The sequence below is a fragment of the Typha latifolia genome, chromosome 6, assembly GCF_019914945.1.
Source record: "Typha latifolia isolate L0001 chromosome 6, TyphaL0001v2, whole genome shotgun sequence".
Lineage (NCBI taxonomy): Eukaryota > Viridiplantae > Streptophyta > Magnoliopsida > Poales > Typhaceae > Typha > Typha latifolia.
The window spans coordinates 1,570,653-1,597,941 of record NC_133091.1 but is presented as its reverse complement, the minus strand read 5'-3'; the positions used below and the strand labels follow the sequence as shown (position 1 = coordinate 1,597,941).

The 27,289-nt window shown below is 36.1% G+C and overlaps 4 protein-coding genes and 1 non-coding gene across 12 annotated transcripts; 2 read left to right on the top strand and 3 right to left on the bottom strand.

The window, feature by feature from the left end:
* Positions 1-304: 304 nt before the first annotated feature.
* On the bottom strand, positions 305-388 carry TRNAL-CAA (transfer RNA leucine (anticodon CAA)). Its single transcript has one exon. It is a non-coding gene; the product is annotated as a tRNA-Leu (tRNA).
* Positions 389-464: 76 nt separating this feature from the next.
* Positions 465-3,712, bottom strand: LOC140791088 (cytochrome P450 714D1-like). 2 transcript variants are annotated; one of them, XM_073141481.1, is made up of 5 exons: positions 3,428-3,712; positions 1,990-2,216; positions 1,634-1,884; positions 1,183-1,540; positions 465-1,044 (listed from the first exon to the last, which is right to left on the bottom strand). In XM_073141481.1, the coding sequence occupies exons 1-5, from the start codon at positions 3,702-3,704 to the stop codon at positions 613-615; spliced, it is 1,545 nt and encodes a 514-aa protein (XP_072997582.1). In that variant the 5' UTR covers positions 3,705-3,712; the 3' UTR covers positions 465-612. The 2 variants fall into 2 exon arrangements, with proteins under 2 accessions (XP_072997582.1, XP_072997583.1); XM_073141482.1 differs by having other exon boundaries at positions 1,996-2,216; positions 3,428-3,708.
* A 1,647-nt stretch (positions 3,713-5,359) lies between these two features.
* Positions 5,360-10,111, bottom strand: LOC140791557 (cytochrome P450 714C2-like). 6 transcript variants are annotated; one of them, XM_073142192.1, is made up of 7 exons: positions 9,812-10,111; positions 9,589-9,702; positions 9,174-9,490; positions 8,778-9,004; positions 8,022-8,263; positions 6,454-6,817; positions 5,360-5,956 (listed from the first exon to the last, which is right to left on the bottom strand). In XM_073142192.1, the coding sequence occupies exons 1-7, from the start codon at positions 9,997-9,999 to the stop codon at positions 5,531-5,533; spliced, it is 1,878 nt and encodes a 625-aa protein (XP_072998293.1). In that variant the 5' UTR covers positions 10,000-10,111; the 3' UTR covers positions 5,360-5,530. The 6 variants fall into 6 exon arrangements, with proteins under 6 accessions (XP_072998293.1, XP_072998294.1, XP_072998297.1 ...); XM_073142193.1 differs by having other exon boundaries at positions 9,845-10,111; XM_073142196.1 differs by having other exon boundaries at positions 9,174-9,504; positions 9,770-9,947.
* Positions 10,112-16,470: 6,359 nt separating this feature from the next.
* LOC140791353 (protein PIN-LIKES 6-like) lies at positions 16,471-23,719 on the top strand. The gene is made up of 12 exons (XM_073141888.1): positions 16,471-16,913; positions 17,457-17,686; positions 17,778-17,857; positions 18,053-18,177; positions 18,553-18,674; positions 19,377-19,610; positions 20,291-20,365; positions 21,324-21,424; positions 22,110-22,162; positions 22,529-22,723; positions 22,926-23,068; positions 23,251-23,719. Exons 2-11 carry the CDS (start codon positions 17,492-17,494, stop codon positions 23,045-23,047), a joined length of 1,302 nt encoding a protein of 433 aa, XP_072997989.1. The 5' UTR covers positions 16,471-16,913; positions 17,457-17,491; the 3' UTR covers positions 23,048-23,068; positions 23,251-23,719.
* A 350-nt stretch (positions 23,720-24,069) lies between these two features.
* Positions 24,070-26,902, top strand: LOC140790989 (GCN5-related N-acetyltransferase 3, chloroplastic). Of its 2 annotated transcripts, XM_073141328.1 has the most exons (5): positions 24,070-24,621; positions 24,856-24,914; positions 25,456-25,512; positions 26,190-26,410; positions 26,566-26,902. In XM_073141328.1, the coding sequence occupies exons 1-4, from the start codon at positions 24,181-24,183 to the stop codon at positions 26,398-26,400; spliced, it is 768 nt and encodes a 255-aa protein (XP_072997429.1). In that variant the 5' UTR covers positions 24,070-24,180; the 3' UTR covers positions 26,401-26,410; positions 26,566-26,902. The 2 variants fall into 2 exon arrangements, with proteins under 2 accessions (XP_072997429.1, XP_072997428.1); XM_073141327.1 differs by having other exon boundaries at positions 24,081-24,621; positions 26,190-26,902.
* The last annotated feature ends 387 nt before the right edge of the window (positions 26,903-27,289 follow it).

Sequence of the window (27,289 nt, the reverse complement as noted above, 5' to 3'; positions counted from 1 at the left end):
ATTTTAAATTCGATCCGAATCAGAATCCTATAATAATAAATAGAAATCATCGAATCGCGGCAAGTATATATCAATAACTGCAACCATGGCAGTGCAATTAGTAATTATAAAATCCCCGTAATTCCACCTAAACCTTCTCTCGATCTCGTAATTAGTAAAATTCCCATTGAAAGTGAAAGTTTCATTTGTAATGTCTAAACTGTTGGGGAGATAATAAGCATTATTAACAAAAGAATGGCATTAACCGATGACAGAGATCTGTCTCTGAAAATATAAATATAAAAAAAAAAAACAAAAAAACTAATGTCAGAAGTGGGATTTGAACCCACGCCCTCTCACGAGGACCAGAACTTGAGTCTGGCGCCTTAGACCACTCGGCCATCCTGACTTTAGTGATTGAAATGGAGATACATATTAGAACCTAAGAGACAATAATCAATGAATGAACAGACAAAGAGGAGACCTTTATGCTTCAAAACTACACGTCCACTTCATTTCATACAAAAATAGTATTTAATATCACTATTTTTGAAATATTTCAGAGTACATAGGCATATGATATTTGTTTCACCCCTAAGAAGTGCAGTTTGTTACGTAACAAGAATTCACTTCTTAATTTACTCTTCTCTTCACAACGAGAGGCAACCCAAACTCAGGCCTAACAGTTAGCTGGAAAGAGGGGGAATGGCAATACTTTGGAGAAAGGCTAAATGTAAAATTAGCTAGAATTAAGGAGAGAAATATCTTGAGTTCCACCATGGCTAAGTTTTGACCCACACAAGTGCGAGCCCCTAGTCCAAAGGGCATGTACCCCTGTGGAAGCTCACATGCACCCGAAACCCCGCCGGCGAACCTCTCGGGATTGAACTCGTCGGCGTCCAGTCCCCATAGGGCTTGATCATGGTGCATTGTGCTGATAGGGATCCATAGGTTGGTCCCTTTAGGAATATGGAGGTGGCCAAACTTCATGTCTTGGAATGTCTCCCTAACCACAAAGGAAGAGGGTGGAAAGAGCCTTAGGGTCTCCTGAATCACCATTGTTAACTGCAAAGAGGTAAAGAAGTTAGAGTGAAAGAATAAAACCGTCAGTATTTTTTATCAGTTTAAGCTTTTAAAGTAACTAGGAGATTATGACTGTGAATCCTTAGAAACCTATATATCATATACAATTAATTTACGTACTGTTTTCATCATCTGGATCATCTTGAAATCGGGCATCCGGCCACCGCAGACCTCCACCACCTCGGCTCGAGCTCGGGCTTGCCAATCTGGATGCGCCCCAAGCAGCATCATGCACCATGTCGCATTTACAGCCGTCGTCTCATGGCCGGCCAAGTAGATGCTCTTGCAGTTGTCCACTATGAAGGCATCAGAGCTAAGCTGATCAGCCATGCTGTCACTCCTTAGTATAGAGAGCAGTAGATCCTCATCTTGCAAAGATGTGCATCTTTCTCTGTGTTCTTGCACTGCCTCCAGTATCAAAGAGTGGATTTCTTGCTCTAGTCTTCGTATAACTCGGTTTCTCTTACTTGGCAGGAATCTGAAATATATTTACAGTACCAACATATTAGACATCAGTCATTTGAAGTACTTACTGCAGGATAAGAGCTTTGAGAAGGTTGCAAATGTTGACCGCCAGTAAGGGAGTTCAAAGAGGAAACTTTGTTTTGCTGTCATTTCTTTCGAGAGAGCAGTAAGCCTGAGAAAGATCTCCTTCCCTGTGGCATAATTGCTTCCAAAAATTGCCCTAGAGATCACATCCGCAGAGAAGCTCATGAGATCCTTATCCACTGTTATGACCGCAGTGCCTCCTTGGTGATCCACCATGCTTCCCCACGAGTTCACAAGTTTCATGGCAATCTCATTCATCAACTCCACCATAACCTATGATCATTGCATGGATGGTGAATAAGTATTTTATTCAGATCATCATCGTATCCTTTTCTTTTTTTTCTTTTCTTTTTGTGTGTGTGTGTGTGGATAACTCACCTTTACCTTACCCATGTAGAATTCTGGGGCAATGACCTTTCTTTGATGAGCCCAAATCGGTCCATTTGACTTCAAAATTCCACGGCCAAAGAGTGGCTCTTGTCCCTTTTGATGGTGTCTAGGTTTTCCCAAATCCAAAGATACACAACGGCTTATATCCCTAATTATCGCAGGATCTGTGACGTAGAGTGCCGGTCGCCTTTCCATCCAGTACAAATAAACTGGTCCTATATATAAACATCTAGTGGCTTTAGGCAGGGTTGATTTGCAAATACTGAAAATTTAGGGTTTGGATCATAAAATCTCTTCAAAAATAACACTGTATATTTTGACTATACTATACATAAAGTCTCTATTTGCTAAAGAACACCAAACCTTATCCTACAGCTTCATAAATACATATCAGAAAAATAGAATCAAAGCAAAGCAATCATCTAAAATATTAAAATCGTATATTTTGTTAAGTCAAACTCAACTCAGGGTGTGGCTTATTATTTAGTAAATAGTAACATAGAATAATTTTATTTAATTATTAAATATAGTAAAAATGCAGGGCATAATTTATAGTTTTCTGTAAGTTAAATTCTATGCTGAAATATTATAAAATTTGTTTTTCTCTATATTAAACTCTATACTGAAACATTATAAATGAAAAATGACCCCTAAAACGGTCAATACGGGGACTTGCTGTCACCTAGAAAATGAGAACAGATGAATACTTAATATAATCAATTCCTTATATATATGTTTCTTCTACGTCTCTATCAAGAAAAAAGAACATGGAATAATAGAGAAGATAGAAGAAAAAAGATAATATCCTTGCACAGCATTGGTTTATAGTATTGAAGGGTCAAACATGTACTCTTTTGTCTCTTGAATATGATAGGTGACACCATCTACTTGTTTGTTTAGTCAAACATGACAGGGTGAGCTGTTATCTAAGCAATATGATATAATTCCCTTGTTAGTTATTTGGTCAATGAGGTAGATCATCGATCAATGCTGTATGATAAACTATATACTGTAGTTTGTGTTCTACTTGAGATGATATAGATATTATATCAAGTTTATCACCTTCTTTTCTTTTTCATTTCTTCAGAAAGATATCATTTCTATAGTAAGCAAGTTACTATGATTAGCAATGACCATATTTTATAAGTATGAGCTTATGATTCAACTTAGGAACAATCTTCTAGTAGCAAGTACCAATTAGCTTCCATTTCCTCTGATCAGATCACCGGCCAGGTTATTTGATAAACTTCTACCGTTGACCTCCCAAGATAACTTTCTTTTAAATATCATATTATGACAATTTTGGTATTGACATAGATATATAATCTCACCAAGTTTTGTTGCTGGTATTGTTAAAAATTATATTACGAACGTATTAATATATCAGAAAGAAAAGAAGAAATAAAATGAATAATATTTCGCATACCGTAATCTTTCCTCCAACGATCGAAATACGGAAAAATATACTTGGTATAGTCATGGTAACATCCCCTTTCGATTTCCTTGGTCGGCACAGTCCTCTTCTTCATCGCCGAGAGATTACCGGAGAAAAGTGACGGCGAAGGACCCTCGATGCCTTGCTTCCTGAGCATATCTTGGACCCTTCTGAGCTTTAGCCATGTAGTGACATACAAATATATCACCGAGCTGCAAAATCCCAGCAAGATCACAGAGGACAAGTAATCTGTTATGATACTGTCCATTTCTTCCGTTGGTCTCTTGTTCTCTCTTATGTGTTGCATTTATATGCAAAGTTTCTAGATAGTTTTTTTTTTTTAATATATGATGTAGCGTGTGACATCATAATGAGAGCTAACGTGGGGAATTATCCTTTGTCCTAAGATTATTGATGTATATAGCTGGACATTTTAAATGTACACACCACAAGAAAGTCCATCGCAATTTAGTTTCCCATATTCGCATGATGCTGAGTTCCTGACTTCTTAGAGCAAAAGATGAATGAAGTGGAAAAAGAAAAAAAGGAAACTATTTAAGTCTTTGAGTGAGTAGCTCAAGCAACCATATGCGATTATGCGGTCTTGCTTCTCCCTTAGCCTACCCTTCATGTTTGCAGTTTTGGAAATTATGTATGACTCGTAACCCTCATCCTCTGCTTTACTTTCACCCTAATAATATCAAGCTTCCTATGATAGGAAATAATTACATACATGATCTTACTCTTTTTTCCTCCTTCCCCTAGTAAGAGAGAGAGACAAATCTCAAAGTAAGCCTCCGTTTACTTATGAAATAAGAATAAATTTATTTTAGAATAAGCCTCCTTATTCTAGTGTTGTAATTAAACAACATCTTACTTTATTACAGTATAGTAATCCACAATTCTCTCTTATCTTATTTCATACAATTTTTAAAATACAATATAATAATAATTCATAATTACTATTTTGCCCATATATTAGATAATATTTAATTACACATCATCTTAGCTACAGTAGATATTCTCTCTCTCCCCCACTATCTCTTTTATTAAAATTTGGTCATCTTAACTATAATTTAGATTTTCTCTCTTATTCATCTCTCTTTTTAAATATTAGTCTCTCATATACAGTTATTAAGCCCGCACACCTTTTTCGCAATGCGGGCTTATAACCTCGCAATACACCGTAATGCAGGTTTATAACCCTATATTTACACTACAGTGTGAGCTTATGACCATGTATTAACCAGCAGTGCTTATTTATTTCTTTTAGTGTGTGGTTATTTTATATAGAGTGCGAACTTATAACCTCGTATTATACTATAATGCGGGCTTATAGCCTTGCGTTATACCGCAATGCAGGCTTATAATCTTGCGTTACACCGCAATGTGAGCTAATAACATTGCGTTACACCGTAGTGCATGTTCATACTATTATATTAACCTACAGGGCCTCTTCATCTAGTGCATAGTTATTTTATATAAAGAGTGAGAACTTATAACCCTATATTACTCTGCCGTGCATAGTTATTGGATATATAGAATATTTTAAGTTTGCAATTTTAATTAAAAAAAATATTATTTTAAAAAATACTATTTACTACTACTACTTTAATATATACTCAAGGGTATTTTCATCATTTGATATAAAAAATTACTGATTCCCAATACAAATTAATTATTTTTAAATACTTTAATATCAACTTTATATCATATCAAATATAATTATTACTCCTTATATTAGTATTAAACTAAATATTACAATAATTTATACTGGTATTAGCACTCTTCTTCTGGCATTAAAAATTAAAATACTTATGTCTATTTCACCCTTGTTCAACACCCTTATTCCACAAGTGAACGGGGTTAAAGAGAATATTCATACCTACATTGGTAATAGATCAATCCAACTGAAATCCCATATAAATGTAGAGGCGAGATTCAATTAAAAACAAATGTAGTTCACAAAGTTCAGGTTACCACTCAAATTGTGGTGTCATATCCTAAGATTCTTGTACTCTTTAATCAAATGAAAGGTACAAAAAAAGGAAAAGGAAAAGGGATACAATCTTTTCCAACATACAGATTTTCTAATCATAACCTGCTAACTATGAGTGGTAAACCATGCTCTGGCTCTATGGTCAATCTAAATGCAGGGGAATGGAGATAGCTTGGCGATATAGAGAAAGAAAACTTGGTTAGAAGAAGGGAGAGGATAATCTTTAACTCCACCATGGCCATGTTCTGTCCTGCACAAGTCCGAATCCCCAGGCCAAAGGGTATGTACATGTGAGGAGCCTTGCAAGCCCCTGCAATGCCACGAGCAAATCTATCAGGGTTGAACTCATTGGCATCAGGTCCCCATACTTCTGGGTCGTAATGGAGCATTGCTGACGGAATCTGGACGATAGTGCCCTTTGGAGTGTAGATGTTACCGAGCTTGATATCTTGTAAAGCCTCGCGCGTTATCAATGAGGCTGGAGGATACAGTCGGAGAGTCTCTTGGATCACCATAGTCAACTGAAATTTTTGAAATCACTGTTAGCTATAATGGCAGAGCAGAACATATTGATAAAGAATGTTAGTTTGCATTTGGATTAAGCTCTCCCGCATGTAGTTTCTCTTGGATCACCTGACGTGTCCATTTGACCATCTATCTTTCAAAGCATCCTTTAGTGCAGCGTTATATTTCTTCTTTCAAGCAGTTTACTTGTAAAGAATTTAGTTAGAATGAGGTACTAGAATGTGACATTCGAAGCTTCTGTTCCTAGGACTTATAAAATTAGTAATCTTGTTGTAATCCACGTCAAACTGTTTTTGAATAAACTTACCCAATAAAGATTTGGGAACAGAAAACAAACTCAACTAAGATGACTTAACAAACATGTAAATTATGCAGACTGAAGTAAATTTACTGGCCATAGTTTGTATGCTTGTAAAATTATCTGTCATCAAACATAACTTTTGTTGAAGCAAGTTGGGTTAGATAACTGTCACCCATTTCACTATTAACATACCGTTTTCAATCCACGAAGGATGTTGGCGTCCGGTGGTCTTCCCTGACATATTTCCAAAGCTTCAGATCGAGAACGAGCCTGCCATTCTGGATGCGATGAAAGAAGCATCAAGCACCATGTAGCGGTGACTGCTGTCGTTTCATGTCCTGCAAAGTATATGTTCTTGCAGTTGTCAACAACAAAGTTGTCAATCATGTCAGAACTTGCAGAATCAGCGGTAGCCCCTTCAATAATTGATTGTAAGAGATCTTTGTTGGGTGATGCTGGTGATCCTTCTTTACGTTCCTTTGCTACATCTAAAATTAGTAACCTGATCTCTTGAACCAGAGTCCATATCTTTCTGTTGTTCTTTGTTGGCAAATATCTGGTACAATTACATCATTGTTCAATGAATAATGTCTGTATGCCCAGGCAAATTACTGAAATCTCTTATATGCTCGAAAAGAATTGACCTCTAATATTTAAAAAACTCCCAAATCGTGACATTTATCATTCCCTTGTCATACTCAATTCTTTATTTCTTCCCAAGAGCAAATAATACATCTTATTCACTGTCAGCAGCAAGGAAAAGCATGAGATTAATACTGCAGACTGGATTCTTTTGTCTCAGAAAAGCAATATAAAGAGAAACAGACCAATGAGAACAATCCTAATTTGTCCAAAGGAGTCATACTGTTCAATCAACCATGCCCTCAAAAGGATTAGCGCCCTCAACATTATATTACTGAAGGTAATAATAGCCTTTGTAGTGATAACATATCCATTTACTATGTCAGCTTCACTTTGTTCTTATGTTCTTTAAGCCATTAATTATCTGACAGATTTCTAAGATAACTTTATTTATCAAGCTGTTCTGCTGTTGACATGCCAACTCAATTTTTTTTACAGCTACAGCAGACAAAGCTCTAGCCATGTTGTAATTATTTTGTAATGATGGTCAGCATGGGACAAGATTAAGTTTTGATTCTCATCTTATGCACAGACTTCAAAAGTGAAGGATCTAAAGCCTCTCCACATAATATGGCTGCGTCTGTGGGAACTTCTGAATAGTCCATTAAGTGATCAAATATTAAGTAATGGACCAGTAGAATAGATCTTATGCTTAAGAGATAATTATACTGAATTTACCGGCTACAAGCGCAGAATTATGTAGCAATATAAATTGGATCAGATATATGCAATGTCCAATAAAAGAATATTACAACATTAAATGCACTACATATTACTAAATGCACTGGATGACATGTGAATATGTGATACAAGAATTTGATTGTGATGGTTATTTTCTTTTTATATTTAGCATAAGATGTCCAAACTTTACTTTCAAGCATTCTGATTGATTGCTAGGTTATGTGAGACTGCAAATACATTCAGATGAATCATTTTAAATGCAGCTGGATGTATTAGCTATTCAGTTTTGACTTTTGAATGCTCATGGTAGAAAAGAATCAAAAGACCCGTAAAGAAAAGTCCATTGATGTTAAATGTAACTATAAACTATAGGAAACCTATAAGTTTCTATCAAGTCTTATACATAAAGGTGTGAATGAAAGGTTTGTAAAACATACCGGATGCCAGGAATTCCAATAAGCGAGCTTGACATTGCCTTCTGAAGTTGCCTAAGTTTTAAGAATATCTCTTCACCTTTATTATAACTACTTCCAAAACAAGCTCTTGATATTACATCTGCTGAAAAGTTTCTCAAGTAATCATCAACTACTATTTCTCTACTCCCACCAGCACTCTCAACTATGTCGTCCCATAAATTCAGCAATGGGACAGCAGCCTCCACTATTAACTTTACCATGCCCTGCAAATACACAGAACCAATTAACCTAACTAATGTGGCTAAAAAGTTAAAACCAATTTAGTAAGAAAGAGGGAAATAAAATTGAAGGGGAATATAACTGTCTTGCCACCCTTGCTCTTCTAACAATATTCTGGAGATCTGTCATGAAGCAGTAACACTACTAAAAGTATAAGTTAAAAATGAGGAATCAATGAGTTAATAACTCATAAAAGCACACAATAATATTTCAGATTACATATGATATATTGATGCATAAGTTTCTCAAGAAGAACTTTGACAAAAAATAGATTTTGAACTTCGACAAATAGCATTCAGAACTAACATGATGTTATTCCAATCGTGTATATGACAATCAGAAACCAGCAGCAGGAAAATACGATGAATAATGAATTGGCATAAAAATTGTATTGCCATCTTAAAATTAGCAACCTGCTCAAATGTTGCTACATAGTAACCTAGTAATCTAAATTTGTTCCAAGAATGCTATGTAAAAGACAGGAGGAGTTGACTTTACCTTAACCTTGTCCATGAAAAACTCTGGTGCAATGAGCTTCCTTTGGTGAGTCCAAAGATCACCATTTGCCATCAAAATACCTTCACCGAAAAGAGCTCTGCGCGCCTTCTGCATGGATGAAGGCTTCCCCAGCTCTAAGGATGTGCAATGGCTTATCTCCTTCACAATATCTGGGCGACTCACATGCAATATTTGCATCGTTCCTGTCGAGAACATAAATATCGGCCCTGCCCCAAACTCACATCAATCAGATCCTACTGCGGCAAAATGTCAAACAGATGCTGGGCACATACAAATGAATATTTGGATAGAAAATAAATGATATCCACATGAAAAAAAACAGCGAATAAATGATATCATATTGAGGAAAAGCATAGAACCAGAGCTCAAGCCTACCATAAGCTTTCCTCCAGTGGATAATGTAAGGAAACAGAGTAGAAACGTAGTTGATCACAAAGCGGTCACTCCCTTCCATTGGATCCTTCTTCGCCTCTTGTTGGATTCTCTTCATCTCCAGTATATTCCCATAGATCAAGGTAGGCTTCGGCCCTCTTATCCCTTGGAGTCTCAGCTTCTCCCTTAGCTTCTCTGGCCTCAGCCAGAATACATTAAAGAATTGGAATAAAGCTAAGCCCATGAATCCCGTAATGACGACAGGGAGTAGAGTTAGCCATGGAACTCCTTCCATTGGATGTGGCGAGGTGAATAAGCTCCTAGAATAAGAAACCTGGATAGATCTTACGACGGAGAAATAGGAGAACATTCTTACAAGAAAAAAAAAGCCAAGAACACCTATACCCCTGAAATATACCTGATATTTTGGACCACCAGATGATCGTTTTTTTTTAAGATGTCTCTTCTAAACTTTGGATTTAAGTGAAATAGCAAACAGTAGTGCCGGAGTACACCCAAATGATTATTATACCTATAATAATATATTATATTATTTAATTTTAAATAAAAAATTTAAAATAGTAAAATTATGTAATCACCCTCAACTACTTAATCTCTCTTTTCACTTCACTTCCCTCTACCTTCCCGGCAGAGGCAAGGCGCTGGGATTTGACCTGGTCGTCGCAGTGAAGCCGAGGAGGGTTTTGCGAAAGGAGGCGGGTGGAGGCAACCCCAACCTAGCTGAGAAGGGCCGTGGGGAAGGAGACGGTGGGCCGAGGAGGGCTACAATGGAGAAGGAGGCGACAGAGGTGACTGGGTAGGTCACCATGGTGGGGCCATCGCATGGGTCTCACTGAGACCCCTGAGGCCGAGGAGGGCCAATGCCGAAGTGGTAAACGAGGATGTATGGGGGAAGGAAGGAAGGGAGAGTCCAGTGCTATTGGACCTCCAAATCAGAGCATTTTAATTTTTATTTATTTATCATGAATATTGCATATGTTAAATCAGTCAATAAGACAAACGATAGACTAACAAGAGGTTTTATTGAAGTAAATTTTAAGTTTAGAGATGACGATTGTAACGAAAAAAAAAGGTTCAAATGTTAACTGTAAAAACCGAATATTGTTGTTCTGTAGATATAATTAACCCATAAAAGATAAAGAGCAACCCATAAAGTAGTTTGATGCCAATATATTCTTTTTATCCATCAATGTAAAGATTCTTTCTCTGTCCTATTCTTAACATTATTGCAAAAAATCACCTCCCATTTTCGAATTTACAATTAACCTATTGTTTTAACATTATTGCCAATACCCTCCCTCTTATATATTTATAATGACTTTAAAAGTTTTGCCATTATAATCATTCCCATGTTATGCGTATCTGTATTTTATTTTAAAGTCTCAAACCATCGTGACATCAATTTTTTTAACAGACACACAGCATATAGATGAGCTAATTAACGATAGATGTAAAATAATCTTAATATTCTTGAGTAAATTTTAAGTTCAAGCTAAAACTACAAAGAGAACCATTAGATATTCTCTGTTTGGTTAGGCGGTTGTTAAAATTTTAATTTAGATATTTTTAAGACATTAAACTTAAAGGGGCATAGGCATTATAAGCATTGCTAAATTAAATATTGTCTCGTTATAGTATCTCGGTACCGTAAATATATTTTGGAGTACAATAAAAAAAAAATTGGGTAGTGCCACAACCTTCCTACAATCTAGACTTTCCAGAGAATCAGGGGAAAAGACAGACCACTTATGAAGGAGAATAATATGAGAAAGCCTATGGAAACTTCATCCCCAAGCAGAGCAGCAGGTGACCACATCTATGCTTTTGTCACTGTCTGGGAAGAAAGATAGTTGCCCACGTAAAGCTACTTAAATTGGATGGTACTTGAACTCTTGAAGTGCCTTTCTATCTCTCGCCTGTTACAATTGACGCATTAATTCCTATATCCTCACATCAGGATTCAAGTGTAGATGTAGGGGTGAAAACGGGTCGGATTAAGTCCGACCCGACCCGCTATCCGATCCGGATCGGATCAGATACGGATAGGAAAATCCTATCCGATCCGGATTCGGATACGGATACGGGTAGCTATTTCCAAAAATATCCGGATCCGGATCCGGATACGGATAGCCTTTTAGAAAAAAATCCGGATCCGGATACGGATACGGGTTTAGTTGATTTTATCGGATACGGATTCAGATAACGGATATCCGTTTACCCGCTTAATAAATACCCAACAAAAGTTAAACCCTACCTCTATCTCTCATCTACTCACCATCTCCTCCCCCAAATCTCCATCAACCGCACTACTACCCGCGGCGCCGCCCTCAATACTAGCCCTCACGGCCTCACCGGCTCTCCTCCACCGGCCCTCCCTCGTCGACCTCGGCTCACCTCCACCGGCCCTCCCTCGTCGACCTCGGCTCACCTCCACCGGCCCTCCCTCGTCGACCTCGGCTCACCTCCACCGGCCCTCCCTCGTGGACCTCGGCTCTCCTCCACCGGCCCTCCCTCGTGGACCTCGGCTCTCCTCCACCGGCCCTCCCTCCGCCGGCCCTTCCTCAAAACTATTGGATGTATGTAATTGATGCATTAACTTGCATGGATTAGCCTGCATTAGCTCTAAGATTTTCTACGCATTACATTTAATTTGTTTTAAATTGGAGAGTAATTCAACTGATGAGTAACCATTTAGTACACCTTAAACTTATAAATATCTATACATCACATTGATATCATAGATAGGGACATGCAATTCAATCCTAGTTGCTTTTTTTTTCCTTTTCTTTTCTCAGTTAACATAACTGTAGTATGATAGTTTCTTTTCTCAGTTAACATAACTGTAGTATGATAGTTTGAACAGAGTCCATGGCATGACAGCTAAAGCATGAGTAAGGACTAAGGAAGCACTAACTTAAAAACAAACAGAGGTTCCAAATTAAACTATTCCAACAGATTATCCTTTTGTTAAGTATGTTTGGAGATATGAAACACATGGGCTTAGAGGTGGTAGTTTGGAGATTTAATATAATCTAAGGTTGTTCATGAAACCATGTAAGATAAGGATGGCTGTGGAGGATTCTTCATAGACTTTACAATGACAAGCTTGTTTTCTGGACAACAGAAGATATACTAGTTTACTATTATCTATCAACTTGGTCACTGCACAATTGGCCTCAATAAAATACTCCATTTTTCCATGTGAACTTTTGTCAAAAAGTTTCAAGATTATCTCATGAAGTGAGTTGTTTCATTTCTGACCACTTGCTTTCATTGAAATTCTATTGGATAGTTGCACACATACTATTGAAATTCTTTAAGAGAGCAATAGTTTTCTCTTACGAGCTTTGGATGTCTAATTATCCTATTAATATTTTGCATGCAATATGTGGCCTAAGATAGAACAACTAAAAGGTTAAGATGTAACTAGTTGCATTAATTTTGCTTAAAAGTATTGCAACTTTTTTCATAGTTTTATCATAGAATTTGTAGTCTAATTCCTTGAAGACATATTCTCTTATAGTAGAAGTATTACATTAATAATGACATATGTTTTACATGCATGACATTTATGTTTTACATGCTTGACTAAATTGACTCTGTTTGCATATTTTGCAGCTAGTTATTTTCTCTCCTCTCGTCTGATATTTTTGCAATTTGGTCCAAATTATTTGGAAGAATAATTAGTTTTCAAAAATTATTAGACTGGTAAGAATATATGTATTTAATGTATTCTCTCTTTTATGCTTTGATCTTTAATGTTTTAGCTGTAATTAGTTTTAATATCCATGTTTAGGAGTCAATGGCATCTACAAGTGCATCAGTTCAAGGTGACACCTCAAGTAGTGTTTTTAATGATGATAGAACAAAGAAGAAGAAGTTGACATCGGATGTCTGGAATAATTTTGAGAAAATTGAAGAGACAGAAGTAATTGATGGAAAAATAATTCGCAAGTACAAGGCAATATGTAAATATTGTCGAAAGCAATTTAGTGGGGAAAGTTCTATGGGAACATCACACTTGAGGAACCATTATAAGAACAAGCATAATAGAGATAGAGGGCAAATGGTACTCAATCTCACAAAAGTTGGAGAAAATGGAATGTTAGAGTCATACAAATATAATGAAGAAACAAGTCAAAGAAAACTTATCATGGCAATAGTAATGCATGAATATCCTTTCTCTATTGTAGAGCATGAGTATTTTATTGACTTTATAAAATCTCTACGGCCTGCTTTTCCAACAAAGTCACGGATTACTATCAAAAAAGATATCTTGGAACTATATGTTGAGCAAAAGAAGATTTTGTATGATATGTTTACTTCACTTTCATGCCGTATGAGTGCTACCATGGATCTCTGGACTTCTAGACAAAATAAAGGATATTTGTGTGTTACAATACATTTCATTGATGATGAATGGAGTATTCAGAAAAGAATCATAAATTTTATGCATTTAGAAGGAAGACATACAGGGTTGAATCTCTGTCAAGCATTTCTAAAGAATATGATTGATTGGAATATTGACATGAAGCTCTTTTCATTAACTTTAGATAATGATCGAGCTAATGATGTTTGTGTTAGAGATGTGGTTACTCGGCTGAATGGACAACAAGCTCTTGTTTGTGATGGCATATTTTTTCATGTTAGATGCGCCACACATATTATTAATTTAGTTGTGCAAGATGGTTTGAAGAAAATAAAAGATGCAGTGGAGAATATTCGTCATATTATTATAATTCTCAAAAATTCACCTTTGCAATGGGAGGAGTTTCTCAAAAGAGCAAGAGAATGCAATTTAGATACCAATAAGTCTCTTTCAATTGATGTATCTACAAGATGGAATTCTACATATTTGATGCTTAAAGATGCTATATATTATAGCAATGCATTTAAGAGGCTTTATTGTGCTGATCCAATTAAATTTGCTGCATGTCCAACAAATGAGCAATGGGATAAAGCAGCAGTGTTATGCAAATGTTTGAAAACATTCCATACGATTACTGAATTGCTTTCAGGAACTTCATATCCGACAGCTAACTTATTTTTCAAAGAATTTTGTGCTATTCAGTTGCAAATTAAAGAATGGTGCAAAAGTTTTGATGAACTTGTTCTTTCTATGGCAACATCAATGCAAGACAAATTTGATAAATATTGGAAGCAATGCAATCTTATACTAGCAGTGGCTTCATTTTTGGATCCTCGGTACAAAATGAAACTTATGGTGTATTACTTTCCTAAAATTTATCCTCTTGGTGGTGTTAAGGAACTTGAGGAAGTTCGTGAAGTCATAAGGAATTTGTATAATGAATATGCATCCAAATTTTCTTCCACGTCTGATCCGGATGTGAATATAAATAATAGCCAAGTGTTGCAGAGTGGTAGAGTTGATTTTGATGTTGATGAAGATTTAGAGCAATTTTTAAGTGAGGAATGTCAACAACAATCTATTAAGACAGATTTGGATCAATATATTGAGGATGCCTCACTTTTATGGCAACGTAATGACAGTAAATTTGATTTATTATCTTGGTGGAAGACAGAAGGTAGTGGAAAGTATCATATATTATCACGAGTTGCCCGTGATGTATTAGCAATTCCAGTCGCCACAGTTGCATCTGAATTTGCATTTAGTACAGGTGGCCGAGTAGTTGATGCTTATCGTAGCAAGTTGGATCCCGAATCAGTGGAAGCTTTAGTATGCACTCAAGATTGGATAAGATCTACAAGAAAAGGTAGTGATTATAATATTCGATAGTATTTTATAAAATAGTATTGTTTACTAATGTTCATATACTTTTTTCTTATTAGGACAAATAGCATCAATTATTCATGATGTTGAACAATCTGAAGATGTTGATTTAAAGGGGGAGTAATCATATTGTAAGTATTTTTCACTTTATATTTTAAGTTGATTAATCTAGTTTCTTTATATTACTTTTAAGTTGGTTAATTTAGTTTCATTTATTTTGCAGATGCATTTGAAGAGGAGGGTTGTTTGAATGGTTGGATGTTTTGATGTTTTGTTCCTCTAACTTTGGGATGTTGATAATTTTGAAGTTCATGTAAACTTGTATCAACTCTAAACTTTATTTTGATGGATATTTTAATTGCTTTTGTGGTTGATAATGTGAACTTGTGTTAGGATAATTTATTTACTTTTATGGTTGACAATGTGAACTTGTGTTAGGATAATTTATTTACTTTTATGGTTGACAGTGTGAACTTGTGTTAGGATAATTTATTTACTTTTATGGTTGACAATGTGAACTTGTACTAGGATATTATATTTGCTTTTATGGTTGACAATGTGAATTTGTGCAACAATGTTATATTTGCTTTTATGGTTGACAAAGTTAGAATCTCATTACTGTTGTTGTTGTAATTTTTTGATCAAGGTTTAGATCATTAGTTTATGCACATTATGTTTGTTTAAAGTCTATAATTTCTTTTGTTTTATTTTTTGCACCGTTACTATCTTTTTGCCGATGAATCGGTTCTCAAATACTTTAAGTTTTGTTCAAATTGTATTTGAATGGTTTTAGACTTGATTAATATTCGTAGTAAGTTCATATTAATTTGTTTAAAATTTGATACGTATTTGTTTAAGATCCGAAAATTTATCCGAACACTATCCGATCCGTATCCGAAACTATCCGATCCGTATCCGAAAACTATCCGATCCGTATCCGAAAATTATCCGTATCCGTTTTCTTAGGATATGGTTTTAATTTTTGCTATCCGTCAAATATCCGTATCCGAATCCGTATCCGGATAAAAAATATGGATCCGGATATGGGTCGAGCACTATCCGAGCCGTATCCGATCCGTTTTCACCCCTATGTAGATGCCATTCCTAAATTATAAAATTAACACTATATTTCGTATCATCAAATGGTCTCCACTAACATTAGATGTCTTAGGGTGACTAATGGGATGGAGTAAAGAGATTTATATTATACGAGGATACCGAGTTCAAATACTAAAAATATTGATATTCAGTAGATTAAAAAAATAAAAATAAAAGATGTCTGAGGGTCAAATGGGCGGCAAAAGGATAAGGCAGATTTATTCAGTCTAATTATATCCATATAAATCTTGATGTCATCGTTTTGGAATAGATTTTATAAAGAGAAATTATAAATATTGCATAAAGAGGAATTTTTGTAGGTAATATTTACAAAAATTTCCTTCGAAACTACACATACAGTACCATGTTGGAAGGTTTGTGGATCTGGCAGTCCATTTTATGGCCCCAGAGTACGTCTTTAGGAAAACTCCAAGAAAATGGGGAAAACGTGGCTTGTGAGGCTGCGAACACCATTGCTGAGTTCTGTGATCCCTATAAGAGTTTGCATAAGAGTTCCTGAATCCTTTAAACTAGTTTGAGTTTCATTAATTTTGGAGATGCTCAAAGTATGGGATATTTTGTTTCCTTAATCTTGAAAAATCTTCGAGGTTTTTCATATATAGGCTCAAAGTTTTTCTCGCCATTGCGTTGCTGCTTCCTTTCCCCATGAGAGCGACAGGAGAAGCAGGGTCATGTAGGAGAGAAAGAGAGTGGCATCATTGAAATTTTTCCTAACCTCGTGGTTATTATGCTGGACCCTTATAATATCTACACTTCTTGGAGTGTTTGTTAGTTGAAGCCTTTAAAGGGCGCGCGAATAATAGCCTCGGAAAGGAGTCGATTTCGATATTGGAGGAGGATTTCGTGCTCTGGTATGGATCCGAACTGAAGCAATGTAGTTTTTCTATTAATTTATATATATCTGCTCAATGCAAGGTTTATTGCTTGAAATCTAGGAAGATTTGGTACTGTTGGGGTTTAGGATTTTTTCCCCTAGTTTTTTGGTTAGTTTATGATGCATAATGGATTTCCTTTTTCTCTCTTTGCTGATGGAGATTAGTATGGAGAGTACAATTGCAAAGGGTTTCGGTAAAAGATTAAGATTTTGAAGAATTCATATACCTCTCTGTTTTTTGTCCAGTAGTTGATTAAGGACACAACTGCTTGAAAAATATGATTTTTGAGCTTATCTCCTGACTTGATCTTCTTCGAGATTCCATTTCTAACCTTAGCATGCGAAATTTCTGTACTTCTAAAGAGGAAAGAGAAAAAAGAGGAGAAGAGAAGAGAAGACTATTTGGTTTTTCTGGGGCTTGGATTTGGAGAACTGTTTTTTTTTTCTTATTTTTTTGTAGTCTTAATTCCCAATTTTCTGCTTATCTCTGTTGACCTTATTGGAGCGGGTCATAGTGCAGCTGGAGAAATTTGATTGTTTGGCCTTGGGGTTCTGATGACGATGATGGAGAAGTCTATGCTGTCTCTCATGATAGAGGGGCAAGGAGGTGGAGGAGAATCCATCTTGGCCACACTGAAGTATGCTATCCTACCTATTGCTAAGGTGTTCACAATGTGCTTTATGGGGTTTCTTATGGCCTCCAAGTATGTGAATATCCTTCCTGCTAATGGTCGGAAGCTTCTAAATGGGGTAAAATTTCATGTGTTCAAGTATCCTTTCAGCATGCTTTATACATTATCCTCTAAGATTGCTAATGGCATATTTCTAATGCATGTTGCAGCTAGTGTTCTCTCTCCTGCTCCCTTGTCTTATATTTTCTCAGCTTGGAAGGGCTATAACTCTTCAAAAACTGTTGGAATGGTAAGAATGTCTCTTCTCTCTCTCTCATTGCAATATTTATGTCGAGTAAGAAAATATTGATCTTCTTGACAATTGTATAAGAGGAATGGGGTCATATATGAATGTTCATACATGGTTTATTGATCAGCGAAAAAAAATAGTTTTGGCAAAGGTATTAGTTTTATCTTCTTGGGACTGATAATTTTGTACTTGTAGGTGGTACATTCCAGTCAACGTCATTATGACTACAATTTCAGGCTCGTTAATTGGGTTAATAGTTGCATTTATCGTTCAGCCCCCTTATCCATATTTCAAGTTCACTATTGTACACATTGGAATAGGTAAGCCATTCTATTTCCGAGAAGACAGGAATAGGACCATTTTGTGCTTTCATCTTCTCAGAAAGTTTATTTGCTTGCTTATCAGTGTTTCTTCTATTCAATACACTAACATAGACTTCCCTTTAAGTAGTGATATTGAAATGCATAACATTACTAGCCTCCTTTATGGCAATATCAAGAGTAATGTAGTGATGGCATGTTTTATAATTGCATCAAACATTTTTAACTATGAGAAGTTTCCTGTAATTATCATTCACTTTTCTGATATAACTAAACACTATTGTTATACATGAGATGAAGCACTTTATGAACTATGTCCAAACCATTTTGCTGTAGGCATTTAGGGAATAATGTCTTGTATGACACTGGATGCAGGAAATATTGGAAATGTCCCTCTTGTCCTTATTGCAGCATTGTGTCGAGACGAATCCAATCCATTTGGTGACCCTACTAAATGCAGTCAAGATGGAAATGCATATATCTCATTTGGTCAGTGGGTAAGCATGATACTTTTTTTTGATTCAGTTTATAACTTTTCACCTTTCCATTATGCTATAAAATGGTTTGATCTTAGTAACATATTTGAGGTCTTAAATACATTTGCTATATTTTATCTTAGAATATTTGCCCTTTCTTTCAGGTAGCTGGGTGATGGTTTCAACATAGCTCACTAAGTAAAAGGCTTCTTAGTGATTATAGTTTTTGTTAAAGATAGGGTTCTCTAACTAATGAGCAATACAATGCATGTTACTTTTACAGATCTTTTGTGATTCAGAAAATCCTTGCACAGTTTCTAGTTGGATTACCTAGTAAAATCAACATGCTATATTTCTCATCTTCCTGTAATTTCTTCTCAGAACTTTTGTTTATTGTCCAAGTTTAGATGTAGTCAACCTGACCATGCATTTCAAAGGATGAGAACTTGGTGCAGTTCTATTGTTAAATTGCTTTATCCTTTAAAGTTAGAAGCACCGATTGTATACAGTTGAATTCCTTTGCTTAAAGCCCTACAATTACTATCCTTCTAATTAGTAAAGGGTATTTTTGCATCTCTGTTTCTCCACATCTCTCATTTTTCCAATAGTAGGGACTATAAGGAGCTGGTTGTTGTCATTAATTTTGTTGTTGTTGCTGTACATTGCAATGGCATTTATCTGTGCACATAACAATTCATCAACTATAATTTGGTTATATGCCAGGTCGGTGCGATTGTTCTCTACACTTATGTGTTTCAAATGCTCGCTCCACCACCAGGAGAAACATTTGATAGCCGTTATAAGGAGAAACTTCAAACTAAATCTTCTCCCAGTATTGCTTCAGCTGAGCAAGAGAAGCTTCCAACAAAACTTCATGGTGCTGTGCCTGAGCAAGTCCCTTTGCTAACAACAGAGGAGCCCTATGTAGTTGGACTGGAGTCTTCTGAAAGGTCAAAAGTAAGCTACTTTTCTCAAACTAGTTTCGTATCAATCCAACTTTGAAATTGATACTAGTTACTCTAGTATAACTGCAGAACTATAATAGGTTATTCTTATTGTAAGTTATGTTACATGTTTTATAGTTAAGCTCCCATCTCAATTAACAATAGATGCACCATTAGGTATACAAGGGGATGCTCATAAATTCATAATAGATAAAGCATTTAAGCTAGAGACTCTATACATAGCTCGAAATTCTTCCTTTCCATGTGATACCCTAGATTGCAATTCAAGCAAAGAGATTGCAATGGAATGAGTTTTGACTTTAGAATTATGATGTTTCGAAGTTCATTTGAAATTGTGACACCAAATTTGAGAGATCGGAAAAAGGCTTACTACCAACTGATTTTCGTTCTTGGTAATTGTAAACTTAATTTCCTCCAATGGATCATATACCGCTTTAACATTATTTTTTAGAACAGTAGAACATTTGGTTCTCCCTTATCTAGCAAGGACCAGAATTTATGAAGTTGAGGTCTTAAAAACGCCATATTCTTTATTTCGTTAATATCTTTGTTAAGTAATATTTAGTTTGCCAGATATTGATCTCCATTTTCCTGGATAATATTGCTATTTCTCTTCATAATTAACTCCTTGTTCAAGACAGGCCTAAATACTGATACACTTTCTTGATTCAGATAATTGGCAAGCTACACCATCTTATGGGGAAACTAAAAATTAAACAGATCTTTCAACCCCCAATAATTGCATCAGTAAGTATTCTCTTCTCAACACAGTCAATTCCAGTTGACCACATCTCTCAGTTATTAGCTTCCATAGCAACCCAACTTTTAAGGAAGATTCAAAGATAGCAGTATGGTGTCATATTGTACAACTTTGGTTTAAACGTCTTCTTACCTAAACATAAAGTCATATCTTGAAAGAGTTCAAGTTCAGCCACATGAAAACAATAGATGATTTATGATAACCATTACCTAATTTATCACACAACAAATCTTACTGTAACAAATTTATGCTCAAGCTCGGACTCCGATGTGTAATATTCTGTTATCCAAGCTGTTGGCAATTTTGTTCCCTATGATGTGATCCTATTTTTGCATACTTGATTACTTGGGATCTATCTGGAGTTAGTTAGAAGGTTCAATAACCTGATCTCTTTAGAAAAGAAATGGCATCGTAGTACATGAGGCTCCTATTAACTAAGGTTTGGGGAGGAAATATATATGTCTGACGCTCTGACTTATCTCCATCAGTGGATAGGTATTTCTATAGCTAAAACATGTGACCACATAGTGCACAGTGGCTCTCTTACAAGGATGTCCTTTAGATGAATTGATCCCTCAATGATTCCTTATCCTAACCTTCATCTTGCTTAAGTTCAGAAGACTCTCTCAAATAACATACTATAGATCTCTTAAATAAATGTTTACCCCTCATTTTTGTTCTCTATAGGCATCACTTGGTTTTAGTTTGGCTTTTCTAATGCGGCATAGTCTGACTCAAGGGAACAGCCTCCACTAATGGTAGAGTTCATGTACTTATTGTGGTCCTGAGACCTGACTGTGCAGGGGGTCTTGCACACTGGAACATCCTCATTGATAGACTTTCAATGTTTAGGAATAACCTATTGATGTTGACTTGGACAATTGTGCCATATTAACCTTTTATTATAATTGTTATTAACAAATATCTATCTATGTTTTGCAACAGATTCTGGCGATTTTTATTGGTGTTATACCATTCTTAAAGAATTTAATCCTTACAGATGATGCTCCATTCTTCTTTTTAACGGACAGCTGCCTTATTCTTGGGTATTGATCTACATCCACAGATTAGATTTTCTGTTTTACATTTTCAACTATGGAAAATTTAGCCATTCATTTATTCGAAAAATAAAATGTATCCTTGACTGATCAGAAGAGGTGAACCTATATTTTCAAGCCACGTTGACACCTCTATCCTTCAATAGCTCATTTTGTAGCTACCTCACATCCACACTTTTTTTCTTTGTAATTCTATAACCAATTAACCCGAAAGCTTAAGCCACACCCCCTCGTGTGGCCCCTCCGTACCATGGTAAAATAGCTAATAGGATGTAGGGAATGAAAGCGAGCTTACAAGATGTGGCATCAATTTTATTACAGCAGTGTTATTCTTTTGTACTCAGGTTGATTGGCATATCCTGGAATTTATGGAGTAGCCTTTTCCATTAAAACCTCCTGGCATCTTACTCCTAAGATTTGGCAGGAGCATGCATACAAGCTTGCCATTTCCTAGTTGCTATGATAGTATGATTATCATCTCTGAGATGCATTCTGGATTGATCCATTTCTTATATTAAGTGTCACAATCAGTTATCCTGAGATCTATCATTTATTGCGTACATGTCCTTGGCTGGTATTAAAAAAACCATGGATGGTTGAACAGAAAACAATATCCTTCAAGTTTCACTCAACTTCATTTTTCAGATTTCTTATACTGCTTTCTTCTTGTCAGGGAGGCGATGATTCCATGCATTTTACTTGCTTTGGGTGGTAATCTTGTTGATGGTAAGTTTAAAATCTTGTCCAAATCTCTGTACAACCTATACTGAATGAATCAAGCTGTTCCAAGTTGTGGTTGCAGAATGACTAGGTGCATTCTAGATCCTCTATAAAAAAGTTGGTGAGCATTTTTTTTATTTATTCATTCCACCACAAGAAGGATCATTACTACTTTCTGTATGAAAGTAAACTTGGACATTTTGATGCTGAGATGCATAATTGAGAAGCAATTTATGTTAAAAGTTGAAAGAATCATGGTGGAAAACTTGTGGCAGGAACTGAATTATGTTATTGAAGTGCAATACATCCCAAGCTTCATTGTCAGTCTCAAATTTAATGTTACATTGTTTATTTCCAATTCAATACTTTCAGGTCCAGGTGCAGGAAGTGCTAGGCTTGGATGCCGCACAACTGCTGCTATTATATTTGGGAGGTTAATCTTAGTTCCTCTTGCTGGGCTTGGTATTGTCACATTAGCTGATAAACTTGAATTCCTTCCCGCGGGTGACAAAATGTTCAAGTTTGTCCTTCTAATCCAACATACCATGCCTACTTCTGTGCTTTCAGGTATAGCATTATAACTCCAATCTATTATTTTGGGACAGAATGATATTTTTGCTCTGTAATAACTGAAGTTTTTTGTGATTTTAATATCTTTCTTAGAATTTTCTGGTTTATGCTATTACTCATCAGTGTAAAAGATAGGATAATAGGTGCAACTTGCGGGTTAGTAAGGAGTGATTACATGCATGTTCTTCGTTCGTTGCAGGTGCAGTAGCCAATTTAAGAGGCTGCGGAAAAGAATCAGCTGCTATTTTGTTTTGGGTACACATATTTGCAGTCTTCTCCATGGCTGGATGGATCATTCTATATGTAGGCTTGCTTTTCTGAGGGACCTCATCATTTTTATTGGTATCGACCATACTTAATAATTTGATTTGTGCAACATTTGATTTCTGCCAGAATAATATGAACTATAATGATTGCCTCATTGGTTGTGTTTTGGACACTTCCGGTACCCTGTTAAATTTGATTGATTATGAGGGCTTCTCACTTAGTAATAACAATCTTATTTCTTCTCTTGTTATGAACAGGTATTACTAGGACATAGATGAGTATTGTGTGCTTCAAGATATCCGGTTAACTGGTCTCTACCAAGATAAGCTGCTTTGATATCCATTTGGTCAAGGATTCTGCTTGAAGCCGAGCTATAGCTTTTCCAGAGGTTAACATCACAGCGAGCTGATACAAGCTGCGCATGGAGACTAGCTGACTTCATAATTGCTTTCATAGCATTCTTATGCTGTCTTCTAATTGCCTGAAGTCTTAAATCAAACAGATGAGGAATCAATTCCTGTGTTCATATCCTGTCGTCTGTCTGTCTGTCTATATATATCTTGGAGCTCTGTAATCTTTTTCAGAATTAGAGTTTAATTTTGCACATTTGATGTGCTCTGAAGGATTATATAGATAGGCGATCAACCATGTTTAGTGATGCTATGCATACTATTTTCTTGAATGCTGATGCTCTTAGCTTAATAACAATGAATCTATTATTCAGTATCCTTACTTGCCATGCATTAAATTTTACTCAATTTTACTAAGAACTTTTTGAAAGATCTTTGCTACCACCAGAGTTTGTAAAGTTTTTCACTTTAAATTAAAACTAATCGGACTTCTTGTTATATTAATGCCTTTTTTTTTTCCTATCACAAAAGTTAGTAGTGCAGAAATATGCTTAAGAAAATAAAATAATTTACACAGAAGATTTTATTATTTACTGAGCAAGTATCATTTGAATACTAGACGTCCCTCTGTTGAGTAAATGGTAGATATAATCTAACTAATTTGTTATTTTGTCACCTTTAATAACAAAAATAATATTATTATTGTGACGATAAAATATCCAAATCATCGACAATTACCCGAAGCATTTCTCTTGCGCCAAAATCTCCAAAATGTAACAACTAACCGCCAACGACCTATCCTTAATCTAACTCAGATAGAGTTGGTCTCCTTCCGGCATGGCCGCGACTTCCTCTCTCCGCCCCATCTCCGCCTCTTTTCACTTCTCTCCTCACCCAAAACCCCTAAAATTTCGAAGGAGACCCCCACCAATCTCCATCTCCACCAACCCATCTCACCTCGACCCGTTCCAAATCCGAGATCTCCTCAGCGCCTGTAACCTCTCCTGTCACAGATTCCCAATTCTTGATCCGGACGGCCGCGTGGATCCCGTCGATATCGATAAGCTTCGCGTCGCGCTCGCGCACAGCTCCGTGGTCGTATCCGTCTTCTGCAAGCCCAAGTTCGTGGATCGTGATGACGGAGGCGAGGTTTTGGGATCTGGATTGGAGGAACTCTTCGAGAGGGTTGTCTCGGTGCCGGAAACGGATCACAGGTTGGTGGGGTTCGGGAGAGCGGTGTCAGATGGTGGATTGACGGCCTCGATTCATGACGTCGCGGTAATGTGTGGTTCTGGATTGTATTCTTTGCTTTTGCTTTAAAGACGGTCCATTTATGATGCTTTCGAGAAGAATTCTTGATTGTTTATGCGGAATTCTTGGTGGAAATTTTTTTTATGTTTGTCTTTCAATTTCGTAGCTTGAGAACTGATGGTTAATTGTTAATGAGTGTTTCTTTTCTCCCCTAGGGTTATGTTAATTATATTCATTTGAATTGTATTCAGTGCATTTCAGGTAATTCCCTCACTACAGAGAAGGGGCATTGGTCGAAAAATAGTTGAAAGAATTATCAGGTATATAAAGAAGCTACTAATATATCACATTGTCTTTAGTTTTGAAATCTTATTCACCTTCAAGCTTCAGCTTTATTGTTCTTGCTTGTGTACATGCGATGGCAGCATTCTCTGAGTTATCACTACACTGTTCTTGCTTGTGTGCATGTGCCAGCATGAAGAATGGAGCTCCTTAATTTACCCTACTTCGGTGGTTGCCCTTTTTTACCTCTAAGCTTTTGATTCCACTTCTAAAACATCACCTCATCCATTGAAGTGAAAATTGTACTATCGGCAATTTTTCTCTTTACCTTTTCTTTTTTTAATTTTGTTATCTGCTAACGTACATCTTTTCTGTTCTTGCTGCTGAACTTCTACAAGATAATCTTGACAATGATTTAGCATACATATTGAGTTTATAGTTGCATTTTTTGGTCGATTGCTCAGGAAGCATCACATTGAATTTAGTTTTAATCTCACTGCACCAGTGGCATTTGGTTCTTCGTTGATCTCATATTTATTAGGCTATACATAATGCTCTTTTCTTGAAACAATTTTATAGGCTACTCACCAGCAGAGACATATATGACATTTCAGCCTTGTGTACGGAGAAGGAGAGGTATGCTGGCTATGGCCTTTTTCATCTTTCATCTTTCATCTTCTTGCACTAACTCAGTTGAACAAGACTTGGGATGTCATTTTTTTACATTAAGAATTCCATCGTATTGGTTATGGAGGATTAATGTGTCTTGTTCTGTTTGGGAGATTTGGTTTTTGAACTTCTGATTTTCTTAGTTAGAGCAACTATCTAGGCCATAGTTGGTCTTGCCCTTGAAAATAAATATTTAGAAAAAAAAACTAGCTGCCGTCCCTGCATTTTAATTGTTTTGATGGTTAGAATTAACCTTATTGTTATTAAGCCTTTTGTGTTACTGAATCTATTCTACAGTGGTAGCTTACATTCATGTGTTCCCACGATGTTCTCGTGAAATGATGAAGTTTTGTTGCACTAATAAGAAATGTTACAGAATCATATTCTGGCATATCAATATTTTTCCTTTTGTTGTCTTTCTAGGTGATCGAGTTTACTCCTTTCCTAGCACTTCGTAGATGAGTAGATTGAGACATTCACATCTTTCTTTTTCCCTACTTTCGAGAGACTTCTTTTGCTTCCACTGGGATGCAGTACATGTTCTCTCCATGCTCATGCAAAATTAGGAATTCTTGTACACATTAGCTAGCAGTTTATGGTTTCCCCATTCTTAAAAGGTTTAGTAACTTGTGATGCTCTTTCAGATTATTTTTCAAATCATGTGGATTTGGGGATGATTACTTGGGATCTTCCACAATGATGTACACCCGAACTGCACCTAATTACTGTCTAGACAATGCAATCGTCAGAACTGCTGGTCGAATGTTGTTATTGGTTCCACCACCCTCTCAAGAACCACAACCGTCCAAGAGAATTTCTGCTGATAGAGATGATCTAAAAGAATCTAAAACTTGATCTCCATAAGGTAGCAATGCAGACTTTATCATTCATAAAGTCTAGTTTTCTCCTCTGTTATCTTGTACTATTTTGAGGCTCCACTTTGTGTCGCCATCAACAGCTATGAGAGGAAGAAGGTATCACAAGTTTAAGACATTTTTTATGGCTCACCATTGCTTGCAGAGAGTAAGTGAAAAGGATGGTGTCAACCTTAAAGTGATCTCACTCTTTGTGACAATTCTCAATGGGAAAAATAAACTGCAAACAGGAGGAAGCAAGCTTCAGCTTCGACATTACAGTGTGAAAAATTAATCCACAATGTTATACTTTATATACTCTGCTGTAAAGGATATAAAACAAGCTCTATATGCTTTTTGTTTTATGCACCTTCTGTTCTAATTTTCCCAGATTATCGTAAGACTCTCCTAACCAAAGACCTATTCAGATTCAGTTCATGGTTTGTAAACAGCATATAATCTTTACTCTAAGGTAAAACTTTCACTGGAATGCCTAAATCCAATTCTTTATTTTTCTATCTTTAATTATGCACCATATTATTCAGTCTAGCCTCTGGTTCTTTTGTAAGTATTCTGGATAGGATGTAGGGGATGGAATTCCCCACATACCAGAGATGAACAAATTCAATAGTGGCACTTAACTCACACACTAGTTGTATGATTTTCCTTTGGGTAAAGATCCAAGTATTAAATGATGGAATAGGATTATAGGATTAATATTCTCTTTGCAGTACCAAGATTCACTTTGAAGGTTGACTGTGACAAGAGATACAGTTAGAATTCAAGTAGCAGGTGTAGGTTTCGATTTCCACACTGCAATCAATATATTAAGTTTGACCACAGCATCATTTATCTATTAATATAGTTCATCTATTTATGAAGATTACTAA